At 47.4% G+C, this 18,773-nt stretch overlaps 1 protein-coding gene across 1 annotated transcript in view; it reads right to left on the bottom strand.

Annotated features, from left to right (window-relative positions):
- Positions 1-18,773, bottom strand: part of PAPPA2 (pappalysin 2) — a gene marked incomplete at both ends in the record, with an annotated part of 44,726 nt that overhangs the window by 13,222 nt on the left and 12,731 nt on the right. The window contains 6 exons of the mRNA XM_010024615.1: positions 617-791; positions 1,048-1,050; positions 3,127-3,298; positions 13,431-13,650; positions 13,878-14,013; positions 18,694-18,767. Coding sequence (XP_010022917.1) covers positions 617-791; positions 1,048-1,050; positions 3,127-3,298; positions 13,431-13,650; positions 13,878-14,013; positions 18,694-18,767 — 780 coding nt within the window. The remainder of the gene's footprint in view (positions 1-616; positions 792-1,047; positions 1,051-3,126; positions 3,299-13,430; positions 13,651-13,877; positions 14,014-18,693; positions 18,768-18,773) is intronic.

Genomic DNA, 18,773 nt, shown 5'->3' with positions numbered 1-18,773 from the left:
ATAGACAGGAACAGTAGCTCTTTTTCTCCGACCTGGCTTCAAAACATTCCTGCGGCTACTGATGGAGTCGGCAGAATGAAAGCCAGGCCATGGCATGTCTGGGGGGGACTGCTGTGTGTCTGGGTGGTGAACATCTCCCAGACTGCTCTGCAGCTGCGGGCATCAGTCTTTATGGCTTTATACAGTCTCAGGCCTCCTCAACCACAGGCTTTCCCACAGCCACCAGGCACTGAGCCACTTTTGGCTCTCTGAAGTCCCCAGTCTGTCTGCGCTGGCTGCCTGTATGCTTCTTACCTCTCTTGTCCCCATAATACTGGAGGCTGCCGGACCTCACCAGATACCTGAAGAAGACGTCCCTACACCTGGAGGTGGATGGATAAAGGCTGCCAGCCAGGGGATGGGAGTCAGAGGGAATTATCCCTATGCTATGTTGTCTCCACTCAAGGGGTTTGGATGCTCAGCATTTCAGGAAGTGTCTCAGAAGTCCACATGGCTGGCAGAAGCCAGAATAACTGGGAAATTCAGAGTAGCAATACTGTGTTTGAACAGCCTGGGACAGGCACAGAAATGTGGCACCAAAAAGGGTGGTTAAATCTCTCAGGACTCCAGACCGTACCTTGAAGCTTGGCTGGGTGGATACAGGAGAAGGAGCATCTCTGCAGATAAGTGGTTCCCCTGGGGCAGGAGTACTCAGCGTAGTACACATGGGACTGGTCAGGGACACCGCAGTCAACAGGGTCACAAGTCACAGATCTGTCCCACCATCCTGAGTTGCACTTCAACACCACCTCCTGCCGTGGAGAAAGCGAGGCTCTATCAGACCCCTGTGAGTGAGCTTTAATCTTCTGGTTTACTACCTCAGCAGAAAGGACTGATCCAGGCTCGAGGAAAAGGAGAGCTTTCCCCCATTTTTCCTCCCACAATGTGCCTTTTCTCCCCACTCTGGACACTGAGTCACAAAGCCCTTACCAGTTCACAGGTGACATTCAGAGTGTGAAAGCAGAGAATGGTCCTTGGAGTAACATGCAAGACACCTGCACAAGAGACCTTCTAATGCCTGGTCTGTAACTCGCTTGGTCACAAATGCAAGCTGCATGCAGACTGTGTGAACCGTGCCAGAGCACATTAAGGAAAACAGAAAATCCCTTCAAGATGCACTATAACTTCCTGAGCTACAAGTTATTCCCAGCTCTGTGTGCTGCAATTTTCTCCCCTAGAAGATCAAGTCTTACTTCATCTGTTGATGGGCAGCTTTCCTGTTTATTGTTTTTCTCTAAGGCACCGGTTCTCTCATGCCTCAGCTCACAGACTGTACTGAAATCAGGTTCTTATAACCTCATTTACAAATCCTAATTACATGGCCCCTCTTACACAGCTGGGGTCTGCACAAGAACCTAACACCCTGTGGTCCCATCACTAAATATGACCAACATGTGCCTCGGACTTCATCAAAACAGAGTGGTGGATGTTGATGTGCCATGAGCAACCTGGTCTAATGAAAGGAGTCCCTAGGCATGGCAGGTTTGGACTAGATGATCTCGTAAAGGTCCCTTCCAATCCCAACTGTTCCATGAATTCCACTCCCAGACTGCTAACCCCAGCTCAGCAGTCCTCAGACAGGGCTGCAGACAAAAGAGTTATCTTTCACTGGCTGAGTACAATCATGCGGCTTGTACAGTCACACGTGTGACCTGTCCTCATAGCCAGCATGTTTTGATTGAACCTGGATATGGTGGCTCTGAAAGACATAACTAAATTTGATTCTGATACTCTTGGGTGTGCAGCAGAATCAGGGTGTATCTGAACTAGGTGGAGAGGATGGCTCAGAGGAGAGCTGTGTGCATTTTCCTAAAACGCCTCAAGATGAGTAAGGTCACACAGCCAAACCAGTAACATATCACTGGAGGGCTCAGGGCAAGGCACTTGCAAGCTGCCATCTGCTGTGACAGCCACATGGTGAAGGGCTGTCCAGAAGTTTCCCATCTTGCTGACAAATGCAGGAAAACTGTCACCCGAGGCAGATTTATTTTCTGTGGTTTCATTTCAGAGAATGGGAACATTTTGTTTTCCCTAGGCATGCCTTGGCCCACAGAGCCATGTGGCCACATAATTAATAATCTCCCTGGTGATGAGGAGCTGAACGGTGCATTCGCAGCTGCCCCATTGCCCTTTCCCACACCCACCTCTCCTGCAGCAAACACCAATGGATGCAGCATGGGAAACCTGCCTGCCAGGCGTCACAAGCACTTGCAGCTCTCCTCTTTCCAGTGAGGAAAGGTCCACCCTGCTGACATGGCCTGACTCGCTTCCATCTGTCTCCACCCTGTGCAAGTTCATGCTCTTGCTCAGGCTAGTGTGGAGACCAGCTCGGACTCACAGACTCCTGTTCCCCCTCCAGGAACACCCTGTGCTCACAGCTCTGCCAAAGTGACTGCCTAAACCTGAGGCAGCTCGGTGCCCAAGGACACATCAGTCCCAGGTCTCCTCCATCAATGGCTAAGAACCATGCTGACCTGTGGCTTTTACAAGGCATCCCTCAGCCCTATGGGAAGCAGGACAAACTCTTTCATGGTGACCTCCGGGCTGCCCTGCTGGTGTGGGCAGTGCTACTGCAGTGTAACACAAAGGAAGAAAAGCTCTCCATGCTGTCAGCTGCCTCTAAATATAGTTGCTCTGCAATGACTTCATTTTTTCCTGAGCCACTACCTTCAGCTTTAAGAGAGAAAACATCCCTGGGATGTTAACCCTCCCAGCAATGCCCATGTGGAGACCAGAAATGTCTACCTCTCCTTCTGTATGAGTTCGACACCCTAGCTTGGGACATCCCCTGCAGCAGCATTTAGCCTGGCTAAGCTGCAGTCTGCAAGTTGCACTGGGCTGGGAGAGCTAGAAGGACTGCAGCGAGGGAAGGAGAGGGGTCTCCAGGGCAGGTCCACCAGCACAGAGGTCCAGCACTAGAGCCTCCACTGGGCTAAGGTTTGTTGGAATAGCAGCAAGGAGGTCAGGGCTGGAGGAAAAAGGCGTCCTGGGGTCACTCCAACCACAGCAGGGTAATTAAATGTTTCTTAACTAGCACTTGCTCCTAGCACAGGCTGCGACGTCACCCCCACCCTGAGTTCTGCTTACCTGTGTGGAGCCCAGGCTCTTCCCATTGCTGGAGCGGAGGATAAAGCCCTTTTCGCAGGCGACAGTGCATGCCATGTGCCTTGGGCCATCAGAGGTACAACTGAGGGTGGCAGCGTGAGCAAGCAGCGGCCTCATGCAGCTTCCAGATCCTGCACAGGCACCATGAACCCAGCTATAGAAGAAAGAGAAGAGGGAAGGAATCAACCAGTGGGTACCAGGACTTCTTTGCTAGGAGGGGCTCTCTATAGGTGGTATCTACATGGGGTGCTCAGCAGGTCACAGATGCCTATAGAGATGCACAGGTATCCCTCAGCCCCAGCTTCTTTCAGGCTTGAAGTCTCCTGTCAATGATGCAAGAAGGGTACTTTTTCCCAGCTTTGCATTGGCTGGACCTCAGCCCAACCCTAGCCCATACCTTCCCACAGTCCATCACATCCTTCCAAGCTGATGAAAGGAGGCATTGCCAAACAATGCTCCATCCAAATTCCGTGCTGTCTAGTGGGGCTACTCCAGCTCTTCTGCGCTAGGGTGTGCAGGCTGCACTGCACAGAACCTGTGAACAGCCTGGTGTGTACTGCTCAGTGTAGGTGTACTAAGAGAGCAAAAGAAGGGAGGTGACAGGGAGAGGGCAGGCAGATGGGCATATGCAGCAAGGCCACAATTCCCCCATGGCCAAAGTGGGAAAGTTGACATCAGACAGTCCTATCAAGCAGCACACCTGAATGCACAGGGGGTAAAGCTACCAACAGCTGTCATCGTAGCACCTTCCCAAGTGGGCTGCAGCTTCTTCAAAAGCAAGGTGTTACCTACCACATGATGATTTCTTATTTCCAACATGCTCAAATCATAATGGACACCACAGAACTTGTGGCAAGAGACCTCCCAAAACTGTGCTCTGCAGTGCCACAGGAAGTACACCTTACACACGATTGCAGCCACTCACACATGTCCTCCCATACGTACTCTACTCATACATATGTCTCACAGCGAACAGCAAGAGATCTGTGTTTTCCAAAGGCAACAAAGCCTAGACAGTAACACTGGGTGTTTCTCCTTCCTTTTGAACCCGCACCTCAATTTCAGTCAGACTTAGTGCAGAATAAGACAAGATTTACAGCAACAGATGGTCAGGAAGAAAAGATGAAGAGGCATTTTTAAAGCCGTTGCTGATAGAACGGTAATGCTTATGTCAAACCCTGTATTAGATATCAGAGAATCCACAAAGGATCTCCAACTGCAAGGAAGTATTTAGCTGGAGAAGAAACCTCTGCAGATCCTAGGGAACCAGCCATGAGACGTTCCTTAAACTATGTGCTGTCCCTCCCCAGACCTGACAGCAGAGTTGCCCAAGTGTCATGTCCTCACAGCTACACCACAGCCTGTGGTGGAATGGAGAAGCTGCACCTGCTGCAGGTGTCTCCTCCACCCCACTCTTGTCACCTTTCCACTCTGTTGGTCTTCAGCACCTCTGCCCTTCCCACAGGCCCATACAGCATTTCAAGCCTGTGCATGTTGATGCCAGACTCTTAAGGATCAAGACCATCTCAACATGCAACCGTCCAGCTCTACAGACTTGGCTGTGGCCACCAAGGTGAGACACAGCTAAAAGGAGGAATTACCCTTCACTGTGCACCACCTGAAGTTACATGAGGTCTCAGGAAAGCTTGCAGTGTGTCAATCATCACTTCAAAATAAACCCCTCCTCACCACAGCAGCTTCCCACCAATGACCATCCATTTGGTATTGATTAAGCATCACAGATTACCCTGTAGTGAAGAGGAGGGCTGGACAGAGGACTATGGTCTCCATCAGTGAAATGTAGCCAGTAGATTAATTACCTGGGATGGAATGAGGCCAAGACATGGGGTTGACACAACAGCTCCCACAGGAAAAACAGTCTGGTTATCTGGTGCTATCTTTCACCAAGTGGTATAGGTGCAAAAACTGACATCAGCCTTCCTGAAGCAGAGGGAGAGGTGCTGCACCTTCAGCTAATAACTGGAGAGAGAAGGGAAGGAGCTGTGCCCAAACACCTCCCCTCTGCTCCCTGCTTTGCATGGGGATGCTGACAGTTTCTGTGCACTGCATTTCACCCAGTGGAGGCAGAGGCAGCCCCTGCCTCTTGCGTTTGCTCAACCTCTCCAGCCAAGGATGCACAGATAGAAATCCCACAAATGACACCAAAAAAACCCAAAACCCTCAGTGCCGACCCAGACATTAAGGGAACACAATGTGCTGTTGACTCTGGACAAGTCCATGGAGCCAAAGGCACGGTGGAAACCTGCAGGCCACAGCCTTGAAAGAGCCGGTGGGCACAGGAGGGGACCACAAAGGAGAACAAGAAGAAAGGGGCTGTTTTTTCAATGCAGACCTGTTTATGAAGTGAGAAATGGTTTCAGGGCAGCTGCTGCAAATTCTTTCACTAGCTTATATTTCCATTTGCTTCCTTTTTAAAGAATTTGTTTTATGAGCACAGCGTTTGTCAGGTCATTAGCTTCTGAGGGCATCTGGTACCAATTGTAGCCCTCTCCCCTCCCCTCCTGCAGTCACCTTCTCCAGGCGGTTGCTTTGCTCCCTGCCTGTACCCCAGGCGTACACATGCTCCCATCCCCAACTCCACCTCCTCATGACAGAGCCACTGTCCTAAACCTCCTCGCGTGTCTCTGCACAAGCATGTGTGAAAGCAGCTGAGCTGCTCTTCTTTCCAGCCTTGCTTTTGCATCCCATCTGCTTCCTTACCACCCATGGGCATGTAGGGAGATGCAGCTGGTGCGCAGCATCCCTCCTACTATGGTGGTTGGTGCTACATCAACACACCATCACAAGAAAGTCCTGGGTGCCTGGGTGCCTCCATGCACACGTAGGTTATCTAACCAAATCATAGACCACATGTTGGGAAACAGGGTTGGGAGATGAGTGGTCCATTCACTAAGCAGCTGTAGGCTACAGGGCAGCTGGGTGCCCAAACTGGGACCCCAAGACACTACCTTCATCTGCTCATGATGCTGTGTTGAGTTATGGAGCGTGTGCTCTTTGTGGCACTGGTTCAATGTGGGGTGATTACACTTCTGGATACATCCAGAAAGGCCAAGTGCTTGGTTGGGGCAGCTCTGCTGGCAGTGGTGGAGTGACAGGACATTGCTTGGGGCAGCCTTGTCAGTTGGGACAACACTGTTATTAAATAACAAGTAATGAAGTACAGATCCTTTTCAGCACTGCTGGGCGCATTCTGGATTTCCACCAGTTTGGAAACACAACTGACAATGCTGGTATAAAGTAGTCAAGAGATCAGCAAATTTCTTACTGTATTATTATACACGGAAAATGTTAAATAAATTAGTTATACATTAGGGATTGATAAACATAGATGATAATATCAAAAGAATTCTTTTAATATAGACCTGTATATATACTCATTCATGCATTCTTTATGTGTATATAGACGTATTTTACAAACAACGAGTTTTCTCTTTGACCCAAAAGATGTCTCACTTATGCCGTTTTCTTTGTGACTAGCAACACTCCTATCTCACAAATACCCACTAGGTTTTATTTTGAAAATGATCTGCGACCTATTAACTCAAGTTCTGAGAAGCTATTCTCATCCTACATGTAGCTTTGAAGTCTCGTGCTGCAATTCCAGACCCAAAGAGGGGCTCACATCACTGAAAGCCGTCTTATTTTCCCAACGTATTTCTCAAATATATCAGTGAGCTTAAAATATATATATATATATACACACACACCCCACCTCTATGTACATACTTTGCCTTGATGGCTTGCTTTATTATCAGCATCATCGTGACTGTCGCTGCACCACTCTGGGCCAGGACACCCTTGAGCCTGATGGGGTACAGTGCAGAACAACAGCAAGAAAAACCAAGCCATGAGGCAAGTCCCCATCATGATCCACATGTCTTACCAGGGTTTGGGTAAAGTGATGGAATAAATCACTGCTCCCAGCTGCTGGAATCACCCTAATGAAGGCTGGATGAGGAAACGGTGCAGTTAGCCCAGTTCTGATCTCAGCATGAAGGAGCTCTTTCTCTTTTTGATGATAAATGAAATTCCTTTATCACAGCTGCAAACTTCTAACTTTTGCCCATTTCTGATTCAGGCCATATAAGATGCGGGACAAGCCAATTTTTTTTTTTTCCTGCGTGAAACATCCAGAAAAATTTCCATTTTTATCCCAGCATCATTTGAAGCTCAAACTAATGATTTGTCAACATCATTTTTACAGAATACCAAGCTTTTTTCCTAACTTATTCCACGTCAGCACCAGCCTGGATGAATTTCTGGGCTCACCAACTCCCACAACTCATACATCAAAGAAAGTTTCAGATGTGAAATTTGTGAAATTCTGCCTAGTGATGACCCTAACTGCTTTGGAATGATAAGAGCTTTGTTCTGAAATGGGACCAATTCTATAAACAAGGTCAAAACTTTTCCTTTGGGATCCTTCATCTTTCTAGAATAAAAGCAGGAGGCAACTAACAGCAACAGAGCACACTGAGCCAGTGGTGGCAATGTTGGTAGGGAGATACTGTTTTGTGACAAAATCCAAATCCTGAAAAGCTGAAATTTCGCATTTTATAGCAATTATTCCATGGAACACAGAAAATACTGATGGATTTACCCAAGTCAAGCTAAGCCAAGCCAAATACAGTGCAGCTGCCTAAAGTCTAATAAATCATCCAAAAATTGCTGTACTATCTACACAAGCTTTCAACCCAAAGATTGCTGCTAAAACAGCCCTTATCATCAAGCTCTGACTCTAACAGGGAAAAATTATTCTAAGTTCATCTCATGGTACTGATTTTTGGGGAGAGGGTGTTATAGGAGATGTTGATGGAAAGGTAAAGGCTTCAGCCAAATCTCCTGAAGTTAAAAGTAGTCACTGCATGTACTCTGGTGGAGTCTGGACTGTAGCACTGAACATCAGTGAGATAAAAGATGTTTACCCCAATGTGGTCTAGCAAAAGAGAATAGCTAGGAAATGAGAAAAGGTGTTTTGGAAATACTTGGGAATTTCTCCCTTCAGGCGTGTTTCTCATAGAGGGGAAAAGTCTCACTTTTCCAGTAAATCTGATGGCAACTATCCTTGTGGGAGCAGGCTACGTGTACAGACCCAACGGTGGTGATACTTTTTGATTATGATCTTCATTGAGGTTGCCATCTCAAGAAAAGATGTTTGCTTCTGTACGTGACTCCCAAAGAAACTTGGCAAAAAAACAACATCCTTGAGTCATCCACTGTCATCTACCTCACAGAGAGAGAAAAGGCACCAGTAAGATGTCAAATGGCCCCTCTGCAGCCATAGTGGCAAAGGAAGAAAAAGAAGCAAGAGCAGATCAATCTTAATGTATTTCCAGACAGCTCCTTTCCATGTTTTTTTGGGTTTTGTAACACTAAAATAGGCTTACAGAAGCACAGAAAGTGAGGCTGAATGGCATGTCAAGTTTGGTCTAGTCAGCTTGCCAACCTCAGCAGGATAGTCCTTCATTACCCCTGAGAGGAGCTGGTGACTCCTTTCTGAACGCAGATAACCCATCTGCCTGTGGTAAGGCCAGGACACAAGCAGGATTTACCTGCCAGTATTCCTCAAGGGTACATACTCAGCTATCCCAAAGAACTTTTATCCATATCCAGTTCCCACAGCAACACACTGTACCTCATTTCTGCCACCTCGTATCTTGTCCAGAGGAATTCACTTCTGATCCACATCTGCCACTAAGAAAAACGTTGAAAGAGTCAAGGGATTTTGAAAGGGAGCTGCAAGCAGAAGCCATAGCTGGACTGCAAGACTTACAATATAAGATTCAAGGAGGAAAAAATATTTGTCATGACAAAGAGGAGATAGTGAGAGGATCTGATCACTCTGTACAGACACATATACACAGAACAGTCATCTGCTGACAGGAAGCATTTAGACATTTCTGACAAGAATGGAGTGAAAGCAACAACTTTCATCTTGAAATCAGAGGAAACTTCTCAGCAGAGAGGGTTACTGAATATAAGAATAGCTCAGTAGGGGAGACGCTGGACTCGTCACCTCCCTGCAGCTGGTACCATGAGATAAGAGAGCCTTCAGAAGGACATATTTAATCCAGTTTCTGTAAAAAATGCTAGTGCCTATGTATGACAGTAGGGAAGGCAGGGCAAAACATGGGCAGGCTGGCTGCAGTGGTGCACTGCAGGCAAACCTCAGGATCCCCCAGCACTTGCTCCCTTCTTCACTGGAAACACAGGAAGGAGAGAAGACTTTGACTCCCATCTTCTCTGTGTTGTAATTCACCTTCCCTCAGTGTATCAGGGGCCGGCCATGCTTGGAACAAGTTTATCGGACCAGTGGCCTTTTCCATGAGGTGACACCAAGCACCCTGTTTCTAAGCTGTTCAGCTGCTGTGTTTGACACCAAATCAAATTGGTGAAGAACTTCTGTGTTGGGAGATATTTTTTCCTAGGCGAGATTGGCTAGTCTCAGGGAAAAGCAGAAAATGCCATGAGCATCCTAATAAAACCATGTATAGAAAGCATTGAACTCAAGAAGCTGACTAAGCTGCAGAGGGCAAATAGAACAGGGCAGCCTATGACAATGGTCCCTACACCTCCAAGGTTTTCCTTTGTCACCTTCCAGCTGGACAGTGAAGCCACCAGTTGAAGCAACTGATCAAGTCCTACAGTAGAACCTTGGCTACCACAGCCCACCAGCTGTCCAGGGACCTACAAGTGAAGTGCCAGGGGTCAACAGGCTTTGATGTCAGAGGAGAGGTACTTGAGAGGTCTCCATGGCAGAGGCTGAGGTGAGTCCATGCTCCATGGTGATAAGGATCCTAGGCTTAGTTCTTGAGAGGTGCTTTCCTCCAAGCCAAGGAGAGAGGATGTGCATGGTGCAGTACAGACACATCCTGCTCTGATGGGCCTCATGCTGCACCCAAGAGGCTGTGTTTGCTTGGGAGAGGCAGAGAACAGATGTCCAAGCAACATGTGCTGTCCTCACAGAAGACAACTTTCAATGTTGGCTGCACTGTGCATGCAAACAGAGCCTGAGCAGACACCGGCTGGGAGAAGAGAGTGGCAACGGAGGTACATTTTAATCTGAAACACATCTCAGCCCATCAGGGTGACCTTGGGATACCAACAAAAGGGTCCATCTGCTTTGTGCATGGTCCTTGACCACAGGGCACCCTAGGCCAAAGGGGAGGAAGTGAAACACCAGAGTCCCTACAAATTTTCATACCAGCACAGATGCAGTTCATAAATGGGCCCTGCATAAATATGGCACCCAGAAGAAAAGAAACCAAACAAAACCTGCCTGGGAAATGGGGCTACGCTGAATAAAGTTTAGCAATTGAAAATATGTAAACAACCCCCTTCTCTATCTGATTTTCTCTCTCTGACGCCAACTTGCCATACAAAAGGATTCCAAACCGCACTCCCCTTGATGCATCAAACCCACTTTGGGGGAGCAGAGGAGGGCACTCACACAGGAAACAAAACACAGTGCAGATAGCATTTTGTAACACCTTTCCTGTTAACTCGCCAAGGCATTTCCCAGCATATGCTAACATAAAATCAAACACATTAAAAATAAAACCAAACTAAAAATAAACATAATGGAGGAAATGAAAAATGTTCCCCTGGTTCAGCATATAGCCTGTAAAAAGCAAAACAAGAGAGACTGTAACACAGTCTTAAAATACAAAGGATGAAAGCTGCAGAGTGCTATCTGCTTGACCTCATAAGGTACAGAAAGCAAAGAAGAGCCCTGAGCTGCTGGAAAAGACAGTAGAGAGGGGTAACTGGTGCTGGTAGCAAGGTGCGACGGAGGAACACCTACACTGCTTTGGTCTGCAAGTGCTCTTCTGACCTTCAGTACCTCAAGCGGGTCCAAAAGCAGAAGGCAACTCTTTTCTCAAAACGTGGATGTACTTTTTTATCATTAAATGCCTGCTGCATCCTGGCCTGGAGAAGGCTGCATTTCATCAGCAAAAACATGGTATTTTTTTTCTCAGCCTGAAAAGCGCTTTGAGATCCTTGGAGATGGAAGATGCTACAGAAATACCAAGCCATCACATATTTATCATTTTGGCAATGAGTATTTCTAGACTAAGTCAGGAAACCTCATTTTTTTTATGCTTTTGTTACTGTTCCTTTCTTGGGTTATTTTAGGAAAGCACTCACATGCACATACTGTACACAGTATGAGGCTGGGTGCGTGCGAATGGTCAGTTCAATTCTTCACAGGAATAACACAGATCTTTATGATCTTTGACAGTCAGATGTTTCTAAACCTCTTAGGATTTTATATTCCTGAATTTTTATAGAGGTTTTTTTCCCCAGACTCCACCTGCCTTTTATGAAATGGATTATTAGCCCTTAAAAATAAAAATACTACTGTACATTACTTTTGGAGATTAAATAGATATTAAAATATTATAAGGGGTATACTTGGATGTTTTCTGACTTAACAGAGTCAGTCCTTTATTATTCGTGAGGCTACTGGAAGCTGTAAGCCTAACCCCTCTTTAAATATGCAAGCCTTGTGTCCAGAAAAGCAATACCATAACAGCATTTCCTACTCTGAAAACTGATTTACTCAGGGCACATGTGTAACCTGTGATACTGCAGCTAAACCAAGGCCATGGGGAGCCTGCACGACAGCAGCAAGAGGAGAAGACACGAGGATCCTGCTGTGCCCACACAAAGGGGACAGCATGCAGCTCTGTGTGCTTTGCTGATATGGGAACTGGCTTGTGCTTCAGCTGTAATGAGACTTTTAAGAGAAAAACATATATTTTCCTCTCTATTTGTCCCCTTATGAGCTTCTCTTCATCCATAGGCAATGCTCAGCTGTGTCCAGTTAGTCTATTCCTCCTTGCAGTCACTTCTAAGGGGAAGGGTGAGATCTCAAGCAATGAGAATGTAAAATTATTTTAAAGGATGAGAAAATGTAACTGAAAAACCACATCAGTTGGCTGGGTTCTTAGAAGCATGTGTGTACATAGCTGTAACATCTACCAGGAGGAAACAGACTGCATTTCAGGTGGACGCTGATCCTTTAATGTAAGGCTGAGAATAATATTTATATGCTGACTCACTAAGATTTATGTTTCTGTATAAATCACACATGCACTTAAAAAAAAGCAGAAAGGAAAAAAAAAAAAAAAAGGAAAGTGAAAAGCAAACTATTCATGGCTTCCAGAACTCTACGTAAATCAATTGTACCATGATCCCATAAGCTTTTAGACAAACACACGTACGCTCATTCATTACTGGGGATCTTTGTCCATCCAGCACCATCAACAGAAGAAAAATGACAGTAGCAGTGATGCAATGACCCTAGCCAAAGCCCTTCACTCTTAACACCCCCATAGCTCCAGCAACGCTTGGACCCAATATCAGTATTCCCAGCGGTGCAGTTTGAGTAACTGTCTGAACCAGAGTCCTGGATCAGCACTCTTGCAACTTCAGGGAGCCTGAGATCTGAAACCAAAGCCAGACTTGGCAGGTCTGGCTGTCGTCAGCCCCGCTACCCCTGTAGGACAGAGCTGAGCACCATCCTTTCATTCCTCCTTGGGTCCATGCCTCTGCTTGGCATGCTCTTTTCTACCCTGTTTATTTAGTCTATTTTGGACTACAGTCCTTCCCCGTCCTTTTGCCAGTACGACCCGCAGTGGAGAGTCGCTCCCGTTCTGCAAATGCTGCCTCTCGTCTGCTGCTTTATGAAGACAAGCAGACGCCTGAGAGCACCAGACATCAATAAATTAAAGCACCACTGCTACTATTATTGTTATCACCACATTATAACAGGGCAGCATGAGACTTGTTCGGAAGCCTGGGAGAGAGGTGGAGTCAGCACAGAGAGGAGGAGGGGGAGGAAAAGGAGGAGAAGGAGGAGAGCATCACCCCCACCTCCTGCAGCATGGGGAAGACTGGAATGGATGGAGATGGAGCTTGTAAAGCATATGTAGAAGCAGCCAACATTTCAGCTTCAGCAGCAACCCTCAGCAGTAACTCCTCAGCAGAAGGATTTTGGTTTTCTCACCAGGGAACAGTCCTTTAATGCAGTTTTGTGCAAAGGCACAGGCCACACACAAAATCTGTTTTCTTGCCTCCCTGCAGCGAGATAAGCAAATCCAGCCATTATACTGGATGTTCCAACACCACCTAAAAAACCACTTGAGAATAAGTCATGAAACATTCAGCAAGTAGATAAAAACTCCAGAACTGAAGCATAAAGCCCCAGAGGAGAGAGATACCCTGGGTGCCTGTTGCAAAGTGCTCTGAGGACACCATACCTGTAGCACTGATGGCCATGTCCCTCCTCATGTTGCAGGAGGCAGGTAGTAGGGTCAGAGGAGCCAGGCTGAGCCAAGGTCCGCAAGGCCACAGCTGCAATGCCCACAAGTGGGGAGGAGAAGTTGAGCAGCACCGAAACAGCCCGGTGGGATGGGTCCGCCTGGCTATGGTTCACGTTAATAACGAGGGGGTTGTGCTGGCATGACAGCTCATACATCCCTGCAAGACAAGGCAAAGAAAGAAGCCACTAGCTCAACTCTGGGGATATTTTCTCAGCTTTTGGTTTCTCTCTTCTGCTCCCACACACATCCCAACAGACCAGCTTGGGAAGCAGAAGATGCTGCAAGTGAGGACAGTGGACAGCAGCACCCAATCCAGTGAGAGATCACAGCATGGGTGTGAGTTCCTGGTGTCCCTGCTATTACCATAGCCCATAGGTTGCTCACCTAAAGAGCTGTTCAGCCCATCTATGTCACTCAGCTGGACGGCGACACTCGGCTTGCGCTGGTTGCTTGGGATGGTGCCAGAGGAGGCCAGGAAGATCAGGAGGGAGGTGGGCACTGCGGGTCTCTCAAAGCACACCTAGGCAGGAGGGCAAAAGAGACTCTGAGAGCATGCATACTAAATACAGCCTTTCTGATCCTCTATATACAAGAGGGAGAGGAAGAGGGAACGTGGTGTGAGAGCAGGCACAGGGTTACGGGGTCACAGACTGCAGATGTGCAGGGTAGCAAATGTGTGGGAAGAGACAGAAGAGAAAGAAGGGTGCAGGAACACACTCCTTTCCCTCCTAATTCCCCTTCTCCTTTTCACCAGTCTTCCACACAAGTATCAGTTCCCTTGCCATAAATTTATGGTATCTTCCCAGCTTCCACATTTGCTGCTTTTAAAATTGAGCAACACCTGACCAAGACCTGGATTACCCTTTTTCAGCCCTCCTTCCACCAGGCTCTGACTCCCACCCTATGGAGTGCCAGCCAGACAAGCAAGGTACTCAGACCTACTGGCCCTGCCACCAGAATATTTCCGTTAAAAAAAACCCAAACCCAAACAATAAAACCAACAAAGAACAGCTTCAGTACCCAGAGTGACTACAAACCATCCATCAGCCAACATGTGGAAAGATTTGTGGGAAGAATCTCTGCCTGCTAGGAGAGCCGACAGCTCCCCACTTGTTTACAGCCCCAAAGGCAGCCGGGAATCTCGTGGCATCAATCATGGCAGGACAGATGTTCTTTGGAAGTAAGAAGATAGAAATGTTTTTCTCCCCCACCCTGGTATCCCCCCACCCTGTGCCGAGATGTGTTTTGATCAAGATCCACCCTATGGAGTGTTTTTGTTAAATGCCGGTGTGGAGGAAGCCCAGAAATTCAAGGCGAAGGTGTATTTTGGAGGACAAGTCCCAGCTGGCCGAGCACAGCCCAAAGAGCAGACTGTGGGAGCGGAGGGGACAACCACCTGATTCGCGATGGCAGCCCAGCCTCAGGGTGGTTCATGCCATGCCAGGCATTGCTTACGCATGGGAGCAGGAAAAAACACTGGACTTCAGCCAGGGCTCCCACCCTGCAGGGACGTGCTCAGCAACAAACACCCCAGAGCGAGTCCCCACCGCTGCCTACATGCTCCCTTGTCCAGGGCTTGCTGCAAGGAGTGGACCAGAAGGCTTAAACATTTTTATTTGGTACATCCTCACTGTCTCCCTTGGTGAGAAAAGGGGCGGGGGGGGGGGGGGGGAAAGAAGCAGGAAAGCAAAAGGGAGGAAAGGAAAGCAAGAAGAGAAGATGAAGAGCCAGCAGCACTCACAGCCTGCTCCAAGGAGCCCCTCTGGACAGAACTGCAGCAGGAAAGCTCCAAGGAGTCAGCCGATTTTAACCCAGGCACCTGCTGCCTCCTCCTCCAAGCATGGTTCCGCAGGGGAGAAGAAATGGTTGGAGAAGTCAGGTGAGGCTTTCCCTGCACTACACAGCTTAAAGTGGAGGGTTTAGTCTTTCCCTTCCTACAGTGCACCTACTTGGTGGTGAAGGACACTGGCCCCGAGTTAGACCAGCATCAGCTGACTTGGACTGAATGTTCCAATTCTTTTCTGGTTTTAATACATATGATGTACTTGGCCATGGCTGGCTATCTTAATTTTTCTCCCTCCCTCTCCCCCTTTCTGTTTCATTTCCTGCATGTCACGCATCCTGACTTGCTTACAAGTGATTTTGATTTTTTTTTCTTGCCGGATGTGTTGGAAACTGAGAACAAAGCATTGCTGGAGATCTGCAAATCATAATGATTCCCATCTGCAGACCCAAGGTGCACCGTAAATGCTTTGTTAGGTGACAGACACACACACACCTCTTGCCCCCAGCCTACTTACAGCATGACCTAGCTTTTCTCTTGTTCATTGGTGCCACCTCTTGAGAAATGCTGTAGGAAGCAATTCCTATGACCCAATGAGTTTTGAGGTGTAGTTCTAACAGGGTGACACAGGTGTAACAGCTTTAAAATGGCCATAGGAGTTGGTGGCCATGAAACACCACACACACGTGGGTACGCATGTGTATGAACAGAACCATTCCTGTCAGGGCAGGCAGGAGCGCGAGGCAAATTGTCAACAAGAAGCTGTCTTTCCTAACCCAATATGTTACCAATCAGGCAAACTCTATTAAAAACAAGGAAAAAAGAAAAAGGGCATATTTATTACTAGTCCATAAATAATTTTATGGGTGGAAAATAATAGCACTCCTAGAGAGAGCACGGAGAAACAGTAATGAAAGTCTTTAATATAAACATCCATAGAGGAAGAGAACTGACCGCAAGCTCCAATAAAACTGGAACACGCTTTTAACCCCTGGTGAGAAGTGGAAAGCAAGCTTTCATCTAGGTAGGGCAGAGGGGGAGATTGCTGCTTTCTCACTAGCAAAGGAAGAAAGGAGCTGCATTTGTCATGGCCAGAGACTGAAGCCAGAAAATAGGTTGTGAGCACAAAGACAAGGAAAAAAGGGGAAAAAAAAAAAAAAAAAGAACAGTTAAAGGAAGTTCTGTGGAGAGACAGAGGAGCTCAGATGCAATACCAATGTTTATTGACTCAGGTTTGACAATTCACCAAGTCATCTGAGCCTCTTGGGAACAGGTCCTCTCTAGACAACCTCAAGCAAAGCAGGGCAAGGTGCCCCTCAAACTGCAGAGGAAGCAGCATGCCAGAGCCCAGCTTTCCAGTAACACCAGGAAACAGCCATGAAACCTCTAAACCGTGCCTGTGGTCAGAAAATCAATGCTGTAAAAATCACATTGGCTTCACCCTCAGCTCTCTGTCCTGCTCCTCTACCTGCCAGGACAGAGAGGTTTGACCCTCCAGGTGCCCTCTCAGAGGCAGCCCCTGAGCCCCCAGTGGGCTGCAGGACCAGCATCTTGGGCACAGAAGTGCCTCCTTTGGTCTGGTGTCACCAGAGAGGGCAGAAGGACATGCATGCCACAGCTGGTTCCTGTGGGCTCAGGGTGCTCAGCAGCAACCTGAAGTGCTCAGGACCCCTGAGGATGGCAGAGTATATCCAGCTACCCTCTTTATCAGTCATGGTGAGCAAAGGCAATCAGAACTTTAAACACAGCTTGTGCCTGCTCTCTGTGGGTGTAATGGCACAGCTTGACTATAGAGGATAGTCAGGAGCAAGTTGTTTCTCAGCCTCAACACATTTCTGTGGGCTTCTGGTTTCAGGCACAGCCCTTTCTCCCGGCAATTTGCCCCAGGATGGGTTTGCTGTTCACAGTGGGAATGGGACAACAATGTAAGACCCAGCCACAGGCATTTGGGGTTTGTGAAGAGTTCGGTAGGATACTAAATCCTATCTGAGCAGTTTTTAAGACTGCTGTAGCTCCTACAGGACAGAAAAGGATGGGCCTTTATTACCAAAATGCTGAGGCAAATCCTTCATCCTTACTTACCTTGAGCCAAACTCCATCATTGCCCAAGGGCATCCTCTCCTCATCTGGATCCTGAGTATTGTCTTGGCTGGGACTGCAGGGGAACCAAGCAGCCAGGGAAAGGTCCTTAGGCACACTGTGAAGGTGGGATTTACATACCTGAAAGGAGAGATTTATTTCAACCCAGAAAGAAGCAAGGAAAGTGAGAGAAAGAAACAGCACCTACAAAACCTCAAGGAAGACTCAACAAATGTTGCAAAGATCCCAATTTAGTTTCTATCAACTTGTTTTGTCTAGCAAAATTGTTTTGAAGACAAGTAGGATGCAGGTTCCTAAGCAGAAGTGACTTCTTGCCACCCATGTGCACAGGAAACCTTTGTCATTTTGAGGTGCTGTAAATATGCCATTTAAGCACCCTATGGTGTCTGTGGGGCTCAGTCAGGAATAATGAGCCAAGCTTTGAGATGATAGGTAAGACAACAGTCTCCTGATTTTGGCTGGGCTGATGAGATCAAAGGTGTGATTCATTTGCCTGAATACCAGTTTTCTGTGCCACTTAATGCCCTGTGGTATCCCAAATATCTCCACAGGCCTGTCAGGAAAAAAACCACAGGAGATATGTGTATCATTCCAGAGAAGCAGACACCTGAGCCCAAGGCATCTCATTAGACATGTACAGCTGGGCAATTTAATCATGTAGGTCTCAAGAAGAATGTTTCTTATATCAGGTCAATAGAAACACATGCATAACAAGCTAAATATGACTTCTTTACACATTTCTTGCCCTTCTTTAGCTTGCAAGGAAAGAACATACACACACCACGTTAACACTGATCAGGCAAAATCCTGTCCTAGACCTCCAGGCCCAGCTCCAAAGCCCATATGAAAGATGGGAATTCTCCCACAGTTTTTCCTTGGCTGCAGATCAGAGAGTTTGGGAGCAGTTCAGATGCTGATGTATGTGTGATTTTATCCTTTCAGGCCCTGACTTTATAAGGTATTGAACTTGTGGGATTTTTTTTAAACTAACATGCTCAAGGTTGTGCATTTAGGTGGTGGGATGGGGGATGGTCACTGTTTAGTAAACTGCATGGTTGGGGGTGCTCCCTGCCTTGAGGAAACACGCTTCCATGTACTACAGTTCCTGGGCTTAGGGACTACTGAAAGGGAGGTGTGAGAAATGCCCAAGTCTTCTACTGGTCCCCTGCATGAGAATATAGCAATCAATGAACACTTCCAGAGCTGCTCTGAAGATCTTGGTTTTGCCTCAGTGCACTCTTGCAGCAGTGACCTCCCCAGCTTTACTGCATGGGCTTTGTTAGACAACTCATTTTTGGGGTCCATACCTTCACTCACCTTCACAACAGGCTCTCCAGTGACCAAGGAAGCAGGGCAGGACTTTGCATCATGATGGGAGGCATAAGCTTTTGTTGCCC

The sequence above is a fragment of the Nestor notabilis genome, unplaced genomic scaffold (assembly GCF_000696875.1).
Source record: "Nestor notabilis isolate BGI_N333 unplaced genomic scaffold, ASM69687v1 scaffold29441, whole genome shotgun sequence".
Taxonomy (NCBI): domain Eukaryota; kingdom Metazoa; phylum Chordata; class Aves; order Psittaciformes; family Psittacidae; genus Nestor; species Nestor notabilis.
Note: the sequence above shows the minus strand (reverse complement) of the source record. Positions and strands in the feature narration are given on the sequence as shown.